Source organism: Zootoca vivipara, chromosome 13 (assembly GCF_963506605.1).
Source record: "Zootoca vivipara chromosome 13, rZooViv1.1, whole genome shotgun sequence".
NCBI lineage: Eukaryota > Metazoa > Chordata > Lepidosauria > Squamata > Lacertidae > Zootoca > Zootoca vivipara.
In genome coordinates this window covers 43,646,618-43,669,134 of record NC_083288.1, presented here as the reverse complement: position 1 = coordinate 43,669,134, position 22,517 = coordinate 43,646,618, and the positions used below count along the sequence as shown (strand labels likewise).

Below are 22,517 nucleotides of genomic sequence, written 5' to 3'. Positions count from 1 at the left end.
GTAGATTAAGGAATCTGTAGGCATTCAGATTGTTGGATATGTTGGATTTCATCCATCGTTTCATTCATATATTCCGAATTCATTTCCAGCTCATATGTAATATCAAGAACATAAATGATAAGACAATCTCTTCTGTTATTTTGACCCCCACATCTAACACTGGCCAGAAAGGTGATAGAGCCTAACTCCCAACATATACTACAATCTCTTCTGTGATTTATATTTTGCTCCGTATCAGCTGTTCTCTAGTATTCAGTTCAGGCCTCATCACAATAATGTAGCATTTAGGGGAAAAGAGGCAAGCCAGCGCGCCAATACTGGAAGCCAAGATGGATGGATGTTTCAAGATGGCGATGGAGACAGCAGCCTGGTCTGACTCTCCTGCTTTCAATTAAGCTTTTAAGTAGTTTTTAGCCACTTCGTGATTTTAAACTCAGTTTTAACGTTTTACTGGCTGTTTTACTACCTCATCGCTTCTCTTTGGTTTTAGTTTATTGTTTTAGTTTATTGTTTTATTGTTTTACTGCTCAATCTGTCCTACTGCAACAACGGATGCCTGATGAAGCCTGTTGCTGTGAATGACTTGCTGTTTTCTCTACTGGCTAAAAACTTGGATTAATACATTGCTGTGGAGACTTGGTTCTGGCTTGGATAAGGTACGCTTAGTCCCCCCGAAGAACTAAATTCCTGGGCTGTGGGGGTGAAGGTGAAGACGCCGACTTTCATATGAACAGGCAGTGAAACATATCCTCACTGCAAGTGCCGGTGGCCTCGAAGGAAATATTTATTACCTGAGTTCGTGTTAAAATATTATCCCCCCTCTTCTTGATAATCCGAATTATGGGATATGGGAAACGTCTTAGAGATTCCGAGGAGACAGTTCCCTTTCCCTTTCCAAGATCAAAGCAAACAAGGGTTGAATCATGTCACTTTAAAGAAGGGAGTAATCTACTGGAATGTTCCTACACGGTAGAACCGCTTCAACCCCCTGATTGATCACATGCCAGTACTTAAAGACGAAGAGCAATTTATGCCACAAATAACAAGCGATGTGGCCAACAGCAAAAGTGTAGTCTCTCTTCAGAAGGAGGAATTGGTCGTTGACGCAGCCAATCATATGACATTTGAACAGTTACATTTAATAATTAAAACCTTGCACTGTATATTCAAAAGAATAGATGATCTTTCCTCCCAGCTGCACAGTCTTCAACAAAAGCTAGTTACTACTACACTATTGTCAGCCGGTGTTAAGTCCCTTGAAGAGAGAAAGGCGACGAGGAGTTTGTCCTTAAATATCAAATGTACTGACAAATCTAAATACAACCTTAACCTTCAATTAGGTCATCAATCCTTGATTCTAAAACCAAGGCAAGTGAGCCTATCTATACAAAATGGGGACCCAAGATGGAGAACTCTGGGCGGTGCTAAGGAACTCCTGAAGGTGATTTTAAATATTGAGGCAGCGCAAATTGACCTTTGTGCAGTCCTCCCCCTTGCCCATCACCACAAATCCCAGAGAGTCCTGCTTGCGTTTCAATCTACAAGAATTCCCTCTATCATATTACGAAGGAAAGCATTTTTGTCTCGCTGTGGGATAACACCAACGAGAGCCTTCATAGACCCTATGCCTAAACCGCTATTGTTGGAGGCAATAACCAAAGAGGTCTTAAAATCTGCTAATCCTGATCCACTAAAGATGGCCTTACAATCGGTATCTCTCTTAAACTTCGGGCTAAACTTTCACTAGTGCATGCATTACCACCCTATGCTATTACCGGACTGATCTCTGGTGAAAACTTCTCCTTATTGGTTACAAATGTCTATTTCCCCCCAGGAGGGTTAGCAGCTGATCTGACTTCTAGATGGGAATCCCTAGAGGATTTTTTACTTTCCTGCTATCTTAAGTTTCCAAAATGTCCCTTCCCTTATTGGAGGCGATTTTAACGCTCGGATAGCTTCAAATCAGAAGGCTCTTATGAAGTCTAAATGGTGGGTCAACCCCGGCACTCAAACATACGATCCAGTATATATCCCCACTAGAATATCAAAGGATGTAAAAGTCAATAAGGCAGGAGTGATGCTTTATCAGATGACTTTACGCCTAAATTTAATTATATTAAATGGTAGATGTCCTCCAGATATTCCAGGAGAATTTACCCATCTAGGGTTAAAATCAAACAGTGTCCTCGACTATGTATTGGTCTCCCAGGATCTATTTTTGAATGTCACCTCTTTTAAAATTGACAATGCTCAATTTAGTGACCATCTTCCCCTGTCAACCAAGTTATGTGTTGACTGGCAGTTGCTCGACCGTTCCCACCCAATCCCGGTGATTGAGGGGTTGACTACTAAAATAAAAGGGGATTAAATGGTCCCCTGCCCTTGCCCATAGATATAGGGATTTTATCCGAGAAAAGTTTCCTGGCGACCAGCCGGACGTAGGAATAGTCCCGCATGATCCAATTAAGTGTATGAGGGTTTTTTCTTGTCTGATAGTAGTTTTAACTCGCTTTTTTACTTCTCCAGCCTATGGAGTTAAAAACCATTATTTTAAATTTGGCGCCCCTTGGTTCAACTCCTCTTGCAAACAAGCCAGACTCCATCTACACACGATATATAATGACTATAAACTCTCCAGTGCTCCTGCCTTACCTCAATCTTATCCCCTGGCTAAAAAAGCATACAAACAGGCCCAGAAATCGGCCAAAAGGGAATGGCAATTAAATCGTTGGCAGACTATAATTACTGCCTCAAAATCTCATAACTCCTGGAAATTTTGGTCTTTAATAAAGGGAAGAACGAGGAATTATCCCTTAACGGTGATCCCGGCCCCTACGTGGGAGCAGTCCCTGAGAAAATATTTCTCAGTGGCAGAAGCTCCGACCACTCACTGGAGACCTTCCTCTAATCCCTTCCTGTCTGGCCCTACACTGACCCTGCTGAAATCTTAGAATTGATAGCTGAGCTGAAAACTGGTAAGGCTCCCGGGCCGGATTTGGTCCCTGTTGAGGCTATAAAGCTACACTCTGTATGGTGGGCAGGGATTTTAGCTAAAACCTTCGACGCCATAAATGCCACGGGCTCAATACCAGAAACATGGAAGGAGGCCATTATAATACCTATCTATAAAAAAGGTCCCCCCGGTGACCCAGGGAACTACCGGAATATTAGTCTGCTATCATCCATTGGGAAAATATATGCCCGTTTTTTGCTCGCAAGGTTGATGAAGTGGTCGGTTGAGGCTGACCTGATTAAGCACGAGCAAGCTGGATTTAGATTAAACTGATCCACAACAGATCAGGCAATTATTCTTTATCACTTAGCCCGGAAATACTCGACACCTCGACGGGGCCAACTTTGCGCAGCTTTCATAGATTTGAAAGCTGCGTTTGATAGTATCCCGAGGAAATTACTATGGGATAAACTTGCCCGTTGGGGTATAGATAGAAGACTTCTGTGGCTTATCTCCCAACTTCATGCCGGGTCTGTGGCCAGGGTGAGATTAACCCCTGCTGGCGACCTAACAAGCCCAGTGCCAGTAAATAAGGGAGTACGCCAGGGCTGTATCTTAGCGCCACTTCTTTTTAACTTATTTATCAGTGATATGAGGAACCCATTAGCCGACTCACAAAAATTTATCCATGCCCCTCGAATAGCTGATTATCGTTGCCCATTACTTCTCTATGCAGATGATGCGGTGCTACTCTCTTACTCCAGAGTGGGTTTAAGGAGGGCACTAAAGATTTCTGCAACTTATTGCTCTCTTAATCATCTGTCTATCAACCACACCAAGTCCAAAGTACTGATATTTTCAAGGAGTCGTAAACTTTATTCATGGAAACTGGAGGGTACGAAAATCGAACAAGTACATAAATTTAAATATTTAGGAATTTATTTTCAGTATAATTTAGGGTGGAAAGCGCATGTTGAATACCTTCAAAACAAGACAAAAGCCCTATCGCACTCCCTCCTTCGTTTCTTCTTTTCTGAGGGGGCCCTATTCATCCCTGCGGCCTTGAAAGTGTATAGCATTAAAGTGTTGGCTACAATGGCCTATGCTGCCCCTTTATGGGCTGCTTTTGCAAATCTCTCACCTTTAGAGTCGCTTCAAAGCCAATTCATACGTCGACTCTTAAAATTACCAACATGCGTAAGTAATGCTGCTATTCGTTTAGAAATGAAGATCCCTTCAGTTGAGTTAGTCTTATGGAGGCGAGTTTTGATTTACTGGATATCCCTATGGCATAAACTCCCGAACCACTATCTTATTCAATGCATGTGGCGGGATGACTTCACAAATTTGTGGACCAGAAAAATCCATGCCAAATTGCTGTCCTATGAGATCTCTCCCTCTGAATTGCTCAAACTGGATTTAAATGCAGCAAAAAGGTATATAAACCAAAGGTTGGATGATGTGGAGCTATATCAAAATTGTCTAGCTGGCGGGGGAGTCTGCTCACCGTTAAATAGCGGCATAACCCCTATTTACCGTACTCCATCCTACTTAACAACGCTTACGGCCGCGTCTCATCCATATGCCTTCCTTAAAGCTAGGTTCAATGTTTTTCCAACTAACGAGCTGAGACATAGATTTACTAAGGGCCAAGTCTCTTCAATGTGTGCTTGCGAAATGAAATCAACTGAATCTTTACACCATGTTATGTTTATCTGCCCTATGTACAGTTCGGCTCGTGCTAGTATATTAAACTCCATAATCCAGCCTATGGCTGACAATCCAGTTGACCTTCAGCTAGCCTGGGTTCTTCAAGATGTGGACCCTTATATTACTCTACAGGTTGCTAAATTCCTAACAGCCGTCCTCTCGTACAAGAGACGGAATGGAATGTTACCTGATTATTGATAGTTATAAGAATTTTTTTAAAAAATGACATCAGATATTGATTTTAGTTAGGCGCCTAAATTTTTAATCTTAATCTTAAACCTTCAAGATATGTTTTTATATGCAACTCTGCTGGATATCAAGAACATAAATGATAAGACAATCTCTTCTGTTATTTTGATCATTTCAGGTAACTTCCTTTCTTGAAAAACCACAGTGAAATTACCCTGCTAACAAGTCTACAGAATCTAAATAAAGAAATTACAAACTCTACTGTTATTTACATCTTTCTCCATATCAGCTGCTCTCTGTTATTCAGCTCAGGTCTCACCACAATAATGTAGCATTTAGGGGAAAAGATGCAACCCAGCAGCCCAGCACTGGAAGCCAAGATGGAGAAGATCTCCACAGCCACCATGTATTTTCCTCTGGTGCTCAAGTATGTGGGAATAAAGGAGAACCAAACACTGCAGAAGACCAGCATGCTGAAGGTGATGAACTTGGCTTCGTTGAAGCTGTCAGGCAACTTCCTGGCTAAGAAGGCCACAGTGAAGCTGACAGTGGCCAGGAAGCCCATGTAGCCCAAAACAAAATAGAACATTAGGGTTGACCCTTCATTACATAGTAATATAATTTCTTCACTCATTGAGTGCATGTCCACATCTGGGAATGGGACAGAGGTTGCCAGCCAGAGGGCACAGATTCCCATTTGAATCACAGAGCAGGAAAGGACAATGGAATAAGCCAGTTTTTTGCCTACCCATTTCCTGATCCTGGATCCTGGCTTGGTAGCCATGAATGCCAAAACTACTGAAATTGTCTTGGCCAAGATGCTGGAGAGGGCCACTGAGAAGACCACGCCAAAAGCAGTTTGTCGGAGTGGGCAGGTCACCTTATTAGGCATTCCAATGAACATCAAAGAGCAAAGGAAACACAAGAGGAGGGAGATGAGGAGAATGTAAGTGAGGCTTCTGTTATTGGCTTTGACGATGGCAGTGTTCCGGTGCTTAATGAAAATGCCAAGTACCACAGCTGTGATCAGAGAGAATAAAAGCACAAAGAAAGTTGAAAGAATGGCCAAAGTTTCACCAAAGCCTAGGACGTTAGGTTTCTTGGGAATGCACTCATTCTGCTCTTCATTTGGATATTGATCAGGAGGACATCTTGCACAGGTTTCCAACCCTGAAAAAGGTGGTATGGCAATTTGAAACAATCCAGAATATGCTTGAGGGGTTTTTAAAATTCCTCTTACCATGCTCCAATTTTATGTCTTGTTGAATCAAAGCAGACTTAGGGTGGAGCTAGAGTAGTGGTTAATAAAAATAAAATGCATTATTAAAATGTGTAAAACCAATAAAATGTATTGATAAAGAAGAAGACCCCAAAGTGCTTTGTTATTAGAGAAAAGACCACCCTCCCTTCTCCAAACCTTTAGTGTCTTCCAAGACAGAATGCATGTACAAATTTTATGTCGTGTTGCATCAAAACAGACCGGGAGGAGCTACACTCATGGTTTATAACATTAAAAGGTATTATTCAAATGTGGCAGCACAGCAGTGATCCACTGGCAATGGGAAACTGCATTAAACATTAGAGAATATTATATGCAGTAATGTTTAGAATATCAATGTACGTAGATACAGTGATGGTTAATTATAGATTAAACTCGCTTCCTCATGGTATTCACTCTTGAATGTTAAGTTAATTTATTTATAGGGTCAGCTTTTACTGAGACTGGAGGGAAATTATTCTACTATTGTTAATACACAATCGTTCTGCCCGGACACTGAGGTCCTGCGCTGAGGGCCTTCTGGCGGTTCCCTCGCTACGAGAAGCCAAGTTACAGGGAACCAGGCAGAGGGCCTTCTCAGTAGTGGCACCCACCCTGTGGAACACCCTCCCACCAGAGGTCAAAGAGAATGACAACTACCAGACCTTTAGAAGGCATCTCAAGGCAGCACTGTTTAGGGAAGCTTTTAATGTTTGATGGATTTCTGTATTTTAATATTTTGTTGGAAGCCGCCCAGAGTGTCTGGGGGAACCCGGCCAGATGGGCGGGGTATAAATAATAAATTATTATTATTATAAAATTATTATATAAATTGAGACCAGGCGGAGCAAATCCCACTGCTGATTTGCTCAGATTTACTAAAATGTCTTTTATATGTTAATATGGCATCTCTCACCCTTTTTATTTGAGAACATCCCACGAGGACATGGATCACAATCATAACAACAAAACTTCTTGCCCTCCTTCTTTCTCTTCTCATAACCAGGAAGGCAGTTGGCATTACATAAAGAAAGGGGTGGCACCTGTCCAAAGAGACATGAAGAGGTTAAGATTAAGAAAATGTTTCAGGGAATCATCTAACATCAGGTGATCTATCAGTAAATAAGAGGGCCAAAAATGTTAAATGCAGGATCCCTACACTCAATATATGCACACACAAAAAATCTTCATCCTTCATACATAAGGAAATGGGAAGGTTATTTAGCAAATATTGGGTTAACAATCCTGAAAGCGAAATGGATGTGGGCATTAAAACATTCCAAAAATTTTTATTAGGGTGAACCTGAAAGAGAACAATCTTAAATCAATATTCCAATGGTGCTTTACATTATACAGAATTTATTTATTTATTAAGGCCAAAACTGGCACTGTTGGAGATATAACAGAATTAAGCCATATCTAATACATATAACTGAATAACTGATTGGTTCAAAATTGGGAAAGGAGTACGACAAGACTGTATATTGTCTCCCTGCTTATTTAACTTATATGCAGAATTCATCATGTGAAAGGCTGGACTGGATGAATCCCAAACTGGAATTAACATTGCCGGAAGAAATATCAACAACCTCAGATATGCTGATGACACAACCTTGATGGCAGAAAGTGAGGAGGAATTTAAGAACCTTTTAATGAGGGTGAAAGAGGAGAGCGTAAAATATGGTCTGAAGCTGAACATTAATGAAACCAAGATCATGGCCACTGGTCCCGTCACCTCCTAGCAAATAGAAGGGGAAGAAATGGAGGCAGTGAGAGTTTTTACTTTCTTCAGTTCCATGATCATTGCAGATGGTGACTGGCTCACTGGAACAGAATTTATACAGAATTTATTTATTTATTTAGGCCAAAACTGGCAGTGCTGGATATATAACAGAATTAAGGCAGATCTTATACAGATATTTTGAAGTTGTAAAATAATAATTTCTTTCTAGCCAGAAGTACTGAAGATTTCTCCTTTAAAAGTCAACTGCTGTTGAACTTTACCTAGTGCTCTTTTTCTTTACAATATATATCCTCAAACAGGAGCAAGCATATTGCCACTTTTAGTTCTAATAAAACTGAGATCTGCTTGTGAGGATATTGATGCCTTCTATTTAGAGGTGTACCTGGGCTCCCCTGTGCCCTTGGCAAGGTGCTATTTTGGCATCCCAACCATCCATTGCATCATCGGCAAGGAGATACCAGTGCTTCCAAGGACACCATGGAACAGAACTTCTAAAACTTTGCTTTTCATCACCTGTTTTGGTCCCCCTCGGCCATCATGGTTGGGTCTGCTCTGCTTCTTCTCCTGCCTTCCTTGGTCTGTCTGCCTGCCAGTCTTCCTCCCTCGCTTTACATACCACCATACCACCTTCTCTCTCTCTTGCAACTGCATCCACCAGCCTCTCTTTTCTTCCGTCCGAGCTAAGCTTGGCACTCTACTGACTCTTACAACTGTGCCACCAGCTAACTAAGGATGTGGAACTGCACCGCTCCTCTGATGGCCAATGCCAGTGGTGTCTTGGGTCAGGAGTCAGCTTCCCCTGTGAGGAGCAGCCTGAAGGAGGAGAAGGTGAAGGGACTCCACCTGCTGCTGATCAGCCTTCTTGCTCCTGATGAGAACCTGCTGGCTCCATCTTTCTTAAGCAGGCTTCCCATCCTCAGTCAGTTGCAGGAAACAACTTTTGTCATTCCTGACCAGACCTTGCTGCTTCTTGTTTCTCGTGACCTTTGACCCTTGGCTTTCTCGACCCCCAGATTGTCTGACTACATGAACTGAGATACTCCTTACCTTACGACTGGACTGGAGTGGAGCGTGTATATGGACTCTGCCTCCAGGCAAGTACCCCCCTGAGGTTTGGCTGGTTGGCTTGCTTCTCCATCCACTGAGCTCTGCCATGGCTGGCAGCAGAGGACTATGACAAGCACCTGGATTCCTCCACCAAGTCACTGAGAGGAGCCTGCATGCCTTGCCCTGCAGCCCATGGAGTACATCGATGAGCATCCGGGCTCCAAGCCACTCCAAGGAAGGCATGATTTTGCAGTTGCTCCTCCCGGGTCTGGGCCCATAGCAGGGCCCAACTTGAAAAACTATTGCATACGCCCCTGGCTTCTATCATTCCAAATCAACACTAGAGTCTCAAGTGGCAAGAGAAAAACTCTAGAAGATTCCAGTGTCTATGCACAATGATACATTTAGCCTACCGTGTTTCTCATATTTTAAGGCATCCCCAAAAAATAAGCCATGACAGGATTTCAAAGGGTTGGTTAAAAATAAGACATACCCCGAAAATAAGCACTATCGCAAAGCCCCGACCGAGCGAGAGGCGAAGCCGCGGGACCCAGCAGGAGATCCCTGCCTGCTTCCCCGAGCCGTAGCGCATCGGGGGACAGAGCCGAAGATCGGCGGGCGCTCCTTGCTGGGCTTGACAAGCCCGGCAAACAGCGCCCGCCGATCTTCGGCCCTGTGCTGTGTGACGGGCGGGGTGGGGGGGGGAAGTGGAGATCGTTCTCCGCTCTCCCCCCACCCCTGCCTGTCACCAAAGATCGGCGGGCGCTCCTTGCTGGGCTTGACAAGCCCGGCAAACAGCGCCCGCTGATCTTCGGCCCTGTGCTGTGTGACGGGCGGGGTGGGGGGGGAAGCGGAGATCGTTCTCCGCTCTCCCCCCACCCCTGCCTGTCACCGAAGATCGGCGGGCGCTGTTTGCTTGTCAAGCCCAGCAAGGAGCGCCCGCCGATCTTTGGTCCTGTGCTGTGTGACAGGCGGGGGTGGGGGGGAAGCGGAGATCGTTCTCCGCTCTCCCCCCACCCCCGCCTGTCACCAAAGATCGGCGGGCGCTCCTTGCTGGGCTTGACAAGCCCGGCAAACAGCGCCCGCCGATCTTCGGCCCTGTGCTGTGTGACGGGCGGGGGTGGGGGGGAAGCGGAGATCGTTCTCCGCTCTCCCCCCACCCCCGCCTGTCACCAAAGATCGGCGGGCGCTCCTTGCTGGGCTTGACAAGCCCGGCAAACAGCGCCCGCCGATCTTCGGCCCTGTGCTGTGTTACAGGCGGGGGTGGGGGGGAAGCGGAGATCGTTCTCCGCTCTCCCCCCACCCCTGCCTGTCACCGAAGATCGGTGGGCGCTGTTTGCTGGGCTTGACAAGCCCGGCAAACAGCGCCCGCCAATCTTCGGACCTGTGCTGTGTGACAGGCGGGGGTGGGGGGGAAGCGGAGATCGTTCTGCGCTCTCCCCCCACCCCCGCCTGTCACCAAAGATCGGCGGGCGCTCCTTGCTGGGCTTGACAAGCCCGGCAAACAGCGCCCGCCAATCTTCGGCCCTGTGCTGTGTGACGGGCGGGGGCTTGACAAGCCCGGCAAACAGCGCCCTCAGATCTTCGGCCCTGTGCTGTGTGACGGGCGGGGGTGGGGGGGAAGCGGAGATCGTTCTCCGCTCTCCCCCCACCCCTGCCTGTCACCGAAGATCGGCGGGCGCTGTTTGCTGGGCTTGACAAGCCCGGCAAACAGCGCCCGCCGATCTTCGGTCCTGTGCTGTGTGACGGGCGGGGTGGGGGGAAAGCGGAGATCGTTCTCCGCTCTCCCCCCACCCCTGCCTGTCACCGAAGATCGGCGGGCGCTGTTTGCTGGGCTTGACAAGCCCGGCAAACAGCGCCCGCCAATCTTCGGCCCTGTGCTGTGTGACGGGCGGGGTGGGGTGGGGAAAGCGGAGATCGTTCTCCGCTCTCCCCCCACCCCCGCCTGTCACCAAAGATCGGCGGGCGCTCCTTGCTGGGCTTGACAAGCCCGGCAAACAGCGCCCGCCAATCTTCGGCCCTGTGCTGTGTGACGGGCGGGGGCTTGACAAGCCCGGCAAACAGCGCCCTCAGATCTTCGGTCCTGTGCTGTGTGACGGGCGGGGTGGGGGGAAAGCGGAGATCGTTCTCCGCTCTCCCCCCACCCCTGCCTGTCACCGAAGATCGGCGGGCGCTGTTTGCTGGGCTTGACAAGCCCGGCAAACAGCGCCCGCCAATCTTCGGCCCTGTGCTGTGTGACGGGCGGGGTGGGGGGGAAAGCGGAGATCGTTCTCCGCTCTCCCCCCACCCCTGCCTGTCACCAAAGATCGGCGGGCGCTCCTTGCTGGGCTTGACAAGCCCGGCAAACAGCGCCCGCCAATCTTCGGACCTGTGCTGTGTGACAGGCGGGGGTGGGGGGGAAGCGGAGATCGTTCTCCGCTCTCCCCCCACCCCTGCCTGTCACCGAAGATCGGCGGGCGCTCCTTGCTGGGCTTGACAAGCCCGGCAAACAGCGCCCTCCGATCTTCGGACCTGTGCTGTGTGACAGGCGGGGGTGGGGGGGAAGCGGAGATCGTTCTCTGCTCTCCCCCCACCCCCGCCTGTCACCAAAGATCGGCGGGCGCTCCTTGCTGGGCTTGACAAGCCCGGCAAACAGCGCCCGCGTGCACTTTATTAAAAAATAAGACATCCCTTGAAAATAAGCCATGTCGTGTTTTTTTGAGGAAAAAATTAATATAAGACATGTCTTATAATATGAGAAACACGGTAGCATTCTATCTAATGCCACTAAGTAGAGAGCTGCCTTGAAGAAACAAGCATGTTGGATGACACTCTCATAGCCATTGGTCCTTCTTGGTTTGACATGTCTTTTTTTGGCAACTTGCTCTTTTTGAAGGAATGGTTCATTTTATATTTACTATAAGAATTATTAGAAGCAGTGTTATTAGTAGTGGGCAGCAATTCCCTTTTCATCTCAAGTGGCAAAACTAGACATGCCCGTTGAATAGTTTCTTTAAATGTTAGGGTTCCTTATTGTTTCACAGGATGTGTACCACTTTAAAAACCAGGGTGCATATCCTGACCTAGTTTTTACAGCTCCGTATCAGCTTTTGGCATTTGGCAATAACTTTATTTAAATACAATTAAATGTGAGTATTGGCTTAGGCATTGGTTAATCCATCTGTCCCTCACCTGGGACAGATCAGCTCCGACTTCCCTAGCCATCTAGGGAAGTCAAGTAAACACCCCATGGGAGAGGAGGTAGCTGTGTCCAGGCACTCTTCCCTTGGCCAGAAATGTTCCTCAAGGCTCGTGCTCTGTAATGGCTCCAGCTCCGCCCGTTGCTGGGTGTATGGCCTAGAGCCCCAGAGCCCCAGGATTCCTTTACCGGAATACTTCTATGTGGAGCAGCATTTTAATGAGGGGTAGGCACCTCCATGCCATACCCCCCCACCAACCAGAATTATTAACCAATCCCTAACCGCCAACCTAACAAGTTGTGACAATTTGCTAAGCAGTAGAAAAAAACCAATGGCTTGCCCACTACCACTCTCAGCCAATCAGCCAAATGGCAAAATTCCTACTGGGCCCTTGCAAAGCAAGCGACCCCATGAGAGGCAAAGCAATGTCAGGCTAAACCATTAGAAAAAGGTGGTAGGCGGGAGGGAGATCCGAAGCACTTTGCAAAAGTGAAACTAACTGCTGGACGCAGAGGTTTTAAGGTGCCCTTCCTGTCAATCAAACATTGCTACATGCTTTTTACTCCAGCAACCCAGAAGGGTCCTATCACACACACTCCCTCTTATCCAACACCACCCCCAAACCAGGAGATGTCTTTTAACCCTTCCACAACTTGAGCTCTCCCTGATCGGAGAACTCGCTTTTCCTTACCTGAGTGAAGACTCTGTGCCATTGGATTCTGTCCCCATTTATGGCGAGCTCTTTTCCAGGAGGGGCCTGAGGATCCAGATTTCCTACTTTGACCCTGACATAGGAATTATTTGGGAAAGTGACCAGGTTTGTAATATCAAATCCACCTGCTAATTCTCCATGTTCATTGAATGTAATTTCATCCCCAGCACTGTTGTTGAATGAGATCCTCTGCAGGAATGAGTGCAGCTAGGTGGAAAGAGAATCAAAAGGTCTATGAAGTGTCGTAATAGTCTAAGATAATTTAATAGATTTCATAGCTGCCAAGATATCCCTTTTTAAAAGGGATTTCCCCTTATGCTGAATAGGCTTCCTCGCGAGAAAAGGGAAAACTTGGCAGCTATGAGATTTCCGGGAAGAATATAAGTTCTTTTCCTCCAGGAGTTCACCACTTCAGTTCCCAGTGGAGGGGGCCCAAATTTCAGCAGGGAAATTGTGAATCAGTGTAAACTCAATAGTCATGAGACATTCACATAAAGGCTGTAGACCTGCTGGTTTCATTTTTTAAAATATAATTTTTATTAATTTTATAATAAACAGAGGAAATACAGGGAAATAAACAATCATTTCACACCTTCTTCCATTCCCCCCCCCAATGAGTCCCCTCCTGCCACAAGAAAGACCCATGCTGAGCAAATAGTCAAAGGTGATTCATTTTAAGTGGCTGGGTTTCTCCCCTCCCCCTCCTCCCCTCCCCAAGGCCCGCCCCAGAGTAACAGGGGAAGACTGAGCCGGGTGTCCACCCAACCAACATTCCCAACCCTGATCATATGTGTAAAAAAAAAAAGGAAAAGAAAAAATTAGAGAATAAAATCCCTAGCCCCCCCACCCCAAAACCCACAAAAAAAGAGAGGGAAAGAAAGAAAAAAGAAAAAAAGAAAAAAATACATAAAAATTCCCAAATCTTCACATTATCATTATGACTTCCTCAGATCTCTTCTTCCTGGTTTTCCTAACTTCTGTAATTTAATATGGCGAATTTTCTACTCCAGTTTCAACTCTTATTCTTATAATATTGACTTATTCCTCCTCCTTCTTCATGCTGCCCCCCCCCACAAGTCCCCTCCTGCCACAAGAGGAACCTGCTAGGTGCAGCACTTCAAAGGTTCCATTTTTGTGTCTGGGCTTCCCTCCCCCCCTCCTCCCCCCCCCCAGAGCACCTTCTGCCACCAGGTGTTTCTGGGCAGAGAAAGGAGGAAAGGCGGCCCTCCATCCAGACACTTATCTGAACACAAAAATACTAATACAAATCTAAAGATTGTTTCCCAGGCCATTCTTCTACCTCCCTCCAGAAAACTAAATTTTTATATCTACTAACTCTCCTTTCTCCCCCCGGTGACCCCCCCCCTAGATCAGCAGTCCTTTAACAAGCCAAGATTTCAGAAACCGTTAATCAATCACCAAAATACTTTTTAACTAGAATTTTTCACCCAACTCCCATTCTTTCCCACTTTCCAATCCAGGCCTCTGTCTCCCCCCCCCCCCTTCTGCCTTTCCTTTCCCTCTGTTACCCACACCCAATTTTTAGCCCCTCCAGGAGCCTTCTTTTCTTGAGTCTTTAAGTCATATTGTTGTTCTTGACAGCTGTCTTTTTCCTTTTTATGTCCTTGTTGTTCTTCCTGCAGATCACATTTTTATATTCCATCTCAGTTTTTGCAAAATCCACTTCTTGTTCTTTAGTCTCAGGTAGACTTTCCACATTGTCCTCAAAGTCCTGATCTCGAACCAAAGTCTCTGCACATGTTATGCTGGAGTATTGCAGTGTCCTGTGGATGTCCTTCAAAATCTCTAAATAGTTCAGAACAGTCTCTTGGAAGCTTGTTGAATACATTGTTTTCATTCCTTCTAACCACAAACAGGCAGGAGATTAGGAGGCAGAGTCCAAATGCTTCTCTTTTAATCAAATCTTACAGCCAATTAAACTCTCAACAATTTTTTTAAAAAAAATTCTTGTCTTTTAGTGGTTTTGACAGCTTTGACAGCTGTCAAAATCCCCCCCCCCTGACGCACTTGCTGTTCCTCAGGAGGTGCCGGCACCGGGATTTGTAAAGAGATACAAAGTCTTTATTTCTTTCGGGTGCTAATAACAAAGTATCTTTTTTGGCTTTGGAATGTTTAATATGCCTCTTAATCAGCCATTAGGAAGAGATCGACTCCCGTTTTTAAATCTCTTCCGATTTTTCCAAATTGGTAATTTTAAAGTCCAAAAAGTCCCAACGAAGATTTCACTTACTTTGAAGAGGTCTTTTTAAATTCTTGGGAGAATCTGCCGCTGCCCGGTAGAAGACTCGGGGCTTCGCTTCTCGGAGGAACCGATGTCGACCAAAATGGCTCCCGCGACTCCAACTCCGCTGGCTCTCGGAGACTCTACTGTGTCTCCGGGCAGCAGAGGAGTCGCCAAAAAAAAAGAGGGAGCCTGCCGGTCTCTGAGCCTTCGGGACGCTCGACCCAAAGTTCTTGTGGGGAATCCGCGCCCCGCGGAATTCCCCCCCCTCCGCGATGCCAGGGACTGCGGAGCTCGCAGTCCCTGCGTCTTCTTTGTCCAGCGCGGCAGACCGGAAGTGGTTTCAGAGCAGTCTTCAATAAGATTCAAGCTATAGAAGGGATTTGAGATGATGGGCAAGAAAAGGGCCAGGAGCTTATGTTCTCAAGATATTATATTAATGCAACATGGAAACATTTAGCTATAGTCCTCATGTTAGGAGCTTGAATTTATTAGTTCGGGGCATCCATGATTTCTGTATGTGTGTAGCTATATGTTGCTCTGTATTAGTTACTGTGCATTTAGTCAATGTATGCTATCTTCTGATAACCAACAAACCTCTTTTTGAGTTGTCTTGTGTGAGTATATGTTACTGGGTAATAGGGACTATTTAGGATACACAGTAGAGCAGTGTGCAATTGTTCCCTTATATGAAAGTCCTCACCTCTAAAGGGAATATGTTCTAGGTGGATATGTGAAGGGGCTCTCACAGCAAACAAGGGCAGACTGGCTACCACCTTTGCCACAACTCTAGATGTACTGGACTCTTCCACAAGCCATCACATATCCAACACAAGTGGAGAGCATCAGCTCCTGGCTACAACATGCATAGCTGCCAAGTTTTCCCTTTTCTCGCGAGGAAGCCTATTCAGCATAATGGAAAATCCCTTTAAAAAAGGGATAACTTGGCAGCTATGAACATGTCACACCACTGTGCTCTACACAGGATATAAGAATTGAGAGGGGCTTTGTTGAAGATACTTACAAAATGTCCCTAGAATTCATGTTCTGCTATAAGAAAGGCAGCCTGCCACTGAAAAAGAATCTTTACATTGAAGGAGGTCAGGCAGGGCAAATTCAAGCAAATATTCTCCAGAATCATAGGATCATATAACTGTAGTGTTGGAAGGGATCACAAAAAATTAGTTAATGTTTAATTTGATATATTAAGTGTCAGGGTTGTTGTGGCTACTCTTGAGTAACGACCCTCCACATCTGCTTGTCTTTCAGATGCTTTTATTGGTGCATATTATTTACAGTGTAAGGTGTCCAAATTCCATGTCTGCCTCATTCCGAGTCAGAATCCTGCAATGAGGATTTCCTGTTTTTCGTCCAGCACAAAAGCCTGGGAATTATGAAACGCCTCCCTCTTCTCCGGGGCCTCAATTCCTGTCGGCCCCTCTTTCCCTTTGCTTTTCCCCCTCCCCTTGGAGTAAGGGCTCCCTGATGCTGCTTGAGGCTCAGCACTCTCTTTCCTTCTCCTGCCTCTTGTAATCGATCCTGTGCTCGAGTTACTGCTCGGAGAAGAAGAACTCATCCTGATGAGAGGGGGCTGTTCTCTATAAGCCTTCCCCCTTACATCCAGGTTTATTATTGTACTTATTTACTTATACAATATGGGTTGGCATTTATTTCAATGGAGTGATCAAAACTGAGCAGGTTATAAAGTGAAAACTTTGTGACAGGAAACCCTACCTGCCAAGGCTCTACATTCTGAGGAAAGAGTCTGTCTCCACCATTTATCCTTTTGCTAATGGCTTCAGATGAGTACCTAATATGTAAGGCATGTGCCAGAGCATAGACAGCATTATAGATACTGTAGCTGTGGCCGGTCATGCTCATTTCAAAAAATGGTGCAGGGAGACTCTCCAGCAACTCCTCTCCAGTACATGTACCCATAGTGTCTGCCATTGCAGTGTCGTTTGAAAGTGAACAAGCAAAGACTTGTTCCCAGAAATCATTGATAAAACCATCTGCATCTTGTCCAGAAGGCTTTACACCCTGCAGAAAGTCTGAGAAATCTTGAATCTCCTTGGAGTGAATCGTAATGGAGATAGCACCTTGGAGCATTTGTATATCAAGGTCCATAAGTTTTCTTACAACATTTGATATGAAATCTATTTGGGCTGCTGTAATCCATACTTTTCCTTCAGGTTCTTTCCTTACAGATTGATGAAGTATTAGCTGAATCATATCCCTTGCAATAAGAGTATAGGTAAGCCATATAATAGATGTACTTTCTCCGTATATAACAACCACATTTGCTTTACTTGACATGAAAGCTGGGACCAAAAGCCTTGTGTCACCCACCATATCAAGTATGTTACCAGTGAAATGCAGATGGTACTCAAGTTTTTCTGTGAATGCTGAACAGATTCCATTCATGAAAAGCATTGGTTCAATGGTCTGCAAGAATTGTTCTCCAGCTTCATTAGCTGGAGTGATGAGCCCAACCCATTTCCATCTGAAATGCAGAAGTAACTGGATAATTCCCTTGTACTGAAGATCTTCATTGGGGACCATGCGATAAAAGGAAGCAAATTTGATGACCGGTTCAAATGAACCATATGAAATCTGAAAAAAAGAAGCCAAACTTTTCCACGTGGAAACAAGAATTCACAAGTAGGTAGCCGTGTTGGTCTGATGTAGATGAAAGAAAATACAAAAATGCCTTCCAGTAGCTCCTTAGAGACCAACTAAGCTTTCATTGGTCTCTAAGCTGCTACTGGAAGGAAGAATTCAAAAAACACTCATATATCTTATATAAATCCTATATATTCCATCTTTCTAATCTTAGCGAAAGGGCCACCCTCCCATTTATATAGAAAAACACACAAAACAAACAATCTTGCTCATCTATTTATGTAGATATTAATTCCTTTTATTGTGAAGTCATCACAGTCGCATACTTGTACACATGGATTGTGTCAAAGTTCAGGAGAGTGTTTATCCCTGCTTGTTTCAACATAGTCCCTAGATCAATCAACAAAACACAATTCTGGAAATGGAGGGAGACAAACCATTGATCATGTTCCTTTATTCTATAACCTTTATAGCACAATGGTTTATGTACTAAGAACTCTCATGGGAGTTCTCCTGTAGATTTCCTGAATATTAAACATTTTATTCTTCTGTGATCAACAATAAACCATATCCTATAAAATGTAAGTAAAATACTGATTTAAAATTGAGGCAACTAAAATGAAGTCAGAAATTTAGCAGAACAACACAAAATTGGCGCCACTATCTCTCTCTCCCCAAATGCACTCTCATAATAGTTGGTTTATGCACATACTAACCCCTTTAAATATAACAATATATTGCAACCATGTCCGTTCTTCGACTTGAATCAACAGCTTCCTCGTAGGAGTGTAGAGTGAACTACAGCATGAAATACCTATTTTTTGAAACCTCCAGTATATTGTACCTGTGGAATCTTGTAGAGACCTAAGACGTCTGCCATGGATGAGGAGGTGTCAGAGCTAAGTCCCCCAATGACTCCTACTACTTTTCTCTGAATGCCACATATGTAGTTGGGGACAAAGTGATGGGATTTAAAGAGGAGATCCAGAGTAGTTCGGTAGGTCATCCTTGAATCAAAATAGCTATCATAGATGTGGAATCCAAGAGTAGAATTGGGCAAGATCTTGGGATTCTCATTGATCTCATCAACAGCAAACACCAAGGCGAGGATGTGTTGGTAGAACTTTCTCATCACCCTACAAACAAAGTGTGTTACTATTTTATGGGGAATAAAACAGTGCATAACATCTAGATGTGAGAGATTCAACTGCCTCTGATAAATCTTGTAAATCTTGAAATTGCTTTGTGCTTTTAGAGGTAATGTTTAGATGTCTTCTCGATCCAAGTTAGATTTTTTATTTGTCTGAAAACATAGATTGAGAAGAGTTCTTCACTTACTAAGCTTCAGGTTTTTTAACCTTGTTGCTTTTTATTACTAGAAACAGTTATTGAAATCATTACTACAGTGCTTTGTCACTTGTTCTCCCTAGCAAGACAAACTGGTATGAAATGAAGATAAAGGAATTGGAGGCTGCCATTTTGAATATGAATAATGCCCAGTGACGATCTGGGAGTGATGATTGTAGAATGACACTGATTCAATTATTAGTAAGTACCTTTAAAGCTTATCCCTGGTTGTTTTCAATGTGCTTTATACATGACTTCAATTTTATACCACCCTCCACTAAAGCATCTCTAGCTGGGTTTCACAGCTCTCCTCTCTCTCCTTGCATACTCATGAAAGCTCCTAGGTTGTAGTTGGCCAAGAAAATGGAGAATTGAACCCAGATGTTCCCAATGCAAGTCTGCCATGCTAAATTACTGTGGGCAGGAGGATCATGGCTAGAAAGCAAGTGGGAGTGATGCTGTGGTTTAAACCTCTGTGCCACTTGGACTTCCTGATTGAATGGTCAGTGGTTTGAGGCCCTGCGATGGGGTGAACTCCCATTGTTTGGTAACCTGCTCCTGCTAACCTAGCTGTTCGAAAGCATGCAGTGCAAGTAGATAAATAGGTACCGCTCCATTGGGAATGTGAACGGTGTTTCCGTGCTTTGCTCTGGCTTCACCAGAAGCAGCTTAGTCATGTTGGCCACATGACCTGGAAAAACTGTCTGTGGAAACAGACAAACACCGGCTCCCTTGGCCTGTAAAGCGAGATGAGAGCCACAACCGCAGAGTCATTCGCAACTGGACTTAATTGTCAGGGGTCCCTTTACCTTTACCTTTACCTGATTAAAGCCAGTCAAATGCTATGCAGTGCACCCTCTGGAATTCCATCTTTGGTACAACAGTCTAAATTATTGTGTCCAGCGGATGTAGTCAAGGCACTTGAAGAAAAGAAGCTGCCCAATTGACCCCTTGCCTGGTTTATGGAAGGAAACCCAAGGTTTGGATAGTGTCCTAGAGATCCCCACCTGGTTCCCAAAGCTGGGAAAGTGCTAATCTAGGCTTTGGGAAGGAGGAAGGAGAACTCTAGCACCTTGTCAGAGCCCATACCTCTTTCCCAAAGCCCAGTGCCTTGCTTAACAGGGTTTGAGACAGCACTTGCATGGCTCTGCGCCCAATGCGTGGCCACTTCTCAGAGAACCCCATCGCCGCCCCTGTGACTGGGGAGGTCTAATGAGTGATCTATGCTTCATTGGAGGATGGAGAGATACCATGTATCTTGGAGCAGGTTTTGGTGTTTTCCCACTTTCTAAGTATTGCTCTGAACCGTAAATGAAATAGTCTTATAAAATCTGACTATTGGATTTAATCTTCAAAGAAAACCAAGAGCATTTTAATCAGATATGAATGTAGAAAGAATAAATGAAATGATCTTAAGAGCTATTTACTTACAATGGGTTGTTAATAAAGACCTGAGATGGGTGTTCATGGAAGGAAATGCTGGGGAATATGTAAAGGATATGGGACACTATCCCACCAATGATAAGGTCACCTTGTTCAAACCACTCATGTGGAATATGGACAGGATTATTTCCACTGCAAACCACAGTATGCACTTTGGGCACCATATTGGGAAGCAGCAGGAGAAGCAGCAGCAGCAGTGACGTCCTCATCACAAGTATCCTTCTACACATGGACTCTCCTTTGCTTCACCACAATATTGTTACTATCACCAGCGTGACTTGAATAGGATGTATTTCGTGACAGCTGATTCTGCCAATTCTGTACTTACTGTAAAGAGGCAGATATCCACTTCCTCATTAACTTCAGCACCGCCAGAAAATGCTATGAATGCTATGATTGGAAATCTAACCAATACAATGAAAACCTTGTTTCTCCTATTTTAAGACATAGTCATAAAATAAGCCATAGCAGGATTTTTAAGCTTTCAAGGAATATAAGCCATACCCCGAAAATAAGACATAGTGATAGGCACAGCAGCAATGCCGGCAGTGGCAGCAGGAGGAGGAAAAATATAAGACATCCCCTGGAAATAAGCCATAGTGTTTTTTTTTTGAGGAAAAATAAATATAAGACGGAGTCTTATTTTCAGAGAAACACGGAAGAAAAAGCTGGCCTCACCTCTCCTCCCTTACCATAGCTGTCTATGGAACACCAGGGTGCTTTTAATCATTTCATATTTTATTATTTATTTCTCATTTTCCATTCTGCTTTCTGGAGCTTTTCCATGTGAATTGATTACCATAATTTTAATAATTACAGTGGAGATAACCATTTGTGCAATGTTTTTGGACTCTATGTTGCATCACCAGTAGGAGAACGGCCAAAGTAAACATATCTGTCACATCACAGAATCAAAGGTTAGGAAGAGACCTCCAAGGTCATCTGGTCCTATCTGCTTGCTAATGCAGGACATCCAGAACTACAAACAAACCATGGAAAAGAAAAACACTCCACCTGTAGGCAAGCACCCATCTTTTCCCTAACAAATCCTCTATCAAAATGTGTTTAGAGGTGAGCCATCACCATTTGTCTAATTTCTTACTGCTATTGGCCCTGACACTCTCTGACCTATGTAACATTGATTCCAGTTGCTGGATCTTGGAAACAGTGATGGAAAGGGTCCAAACCATATCAGGATATAGAGACCCTGGAAAATACAGTCCCGATACTTTTGAAAGAACACATATCTACTGTTTGAAGCAGAGTGACATGCTTAGGACACCTAAGACAGTGTCACGGACTACTGGACGAGGAAGAGTAGTGGCAGCCAGTGGCACAGGAGGGACCTGAGGGGGATGGAGACTTTGAACCAGGTTCAGACTGGTTCAGGGACATAGAAGAATCATCAGCAGAGAGTGAAGGTGAAAGGGTAGCCGCAGGTGCTGATAGAGAAGGAGCAGGGTGTGTGTTTTCTGCTTTGCCATTCAGAATTGATTCGTCTCCTTCCCCTTCCCCCTTCTTAGCACAGGAACAAAGAGTCGAGAAAAGGCTGCAACAATTAAGAATGGAGGTATAAATAGAAGATGAAAGGGGCAGGAATTTAGCTTCTGCAACTGACTTGTTTAGCTGATGGAAGTGCAGTGTGATATCTCCTTGGTTACTGAGCAATAAAGTTGATAACTGTCGAGCTGTGCCTGTTTCTGATTACAGCATTGGAGCACAGATGAAAGGGCTTTTCATGACAGCCTGACAGACAGAGGTTTTCAGCTTTTTTGAGTCCACAGCTCCCTTGGCCAACTATATTCTTTCTGTGGCACCGCTGTGGGGCTCAGGAGCCCACATATGTCACCCCTGGCCTGCAGAGCTGGCAGCCTCCCTTTCAAACACCTCTTTTGTGGAGTATTCCCTCAGCCTTCTCTCCTCTCTCCTCCCCTTCCTCTGGGCAGCTGCTGCTGCCACCTCTGGTCTCTGAGCTGCCCTCTTACCCCAAAGAGAGGTACCTCCTAACACTGCCCCACACGGGCCTTGGAAGCTGAGCAATAAAGCTGATTACTGTCAAGCTGTGCCTGTT

At 44.9% G+C, this 22,517-nt stretch overlaps 1 protein-coding gene across 1 annotated transcript; it reads right to left on the bottom strand.

Moving 5' to 3' along the window:
• Positions 1 to 5,120: 5,120 nt before the first annotated feature.
• LOC132592984 (vomeronasal type-2 receptor 26-like) lies at positions 5,121 to 18,788 on the bottom strand. The gene is made up of 3 exons (XM_060281314.1): positions 18,501 to 18,788; positions 7,027 to 7,153; positions 5,121 to 6,022 (listed from the first exon to the last, which is right to left on the bottom strand). Exons 1-3 carry the CDS (start codon positions 18,786 to 18,788, stop codon positions 5,121 to 5,123), a joined length of 1,317 nt encoding a protein of 438 aa, XP_060137297.1.
• Between the last annotated feature and the right edge of the window lie 3,729 nt (positions 18,789 to 22,517).

Bases quoted from the DNA above. Each gene is read 5' to 3' on its own strand.
- LOC132592984 (XM_060281314.1), bottom strand. From the start codon at position 18,788: ATGAGAAAGTTCTACCAACACATCCTCGCCTTGGTGTTTGCTGTTGAT. The intron at 7,154-18,500 runs GTACAATATACT...CTCTTTGGACAG, and splicing joins GTCTCTACAAGATTCCACAG to GTGCCACCCCTTTCTTTATG. The intron at 6,023-7,026 runs GTGAGAGATGCC...CACCTTTTTCAG, and splicing joins GATGTTCTCAAATAAAAAGG to GGTTGGAAACCTGTGCAAGA.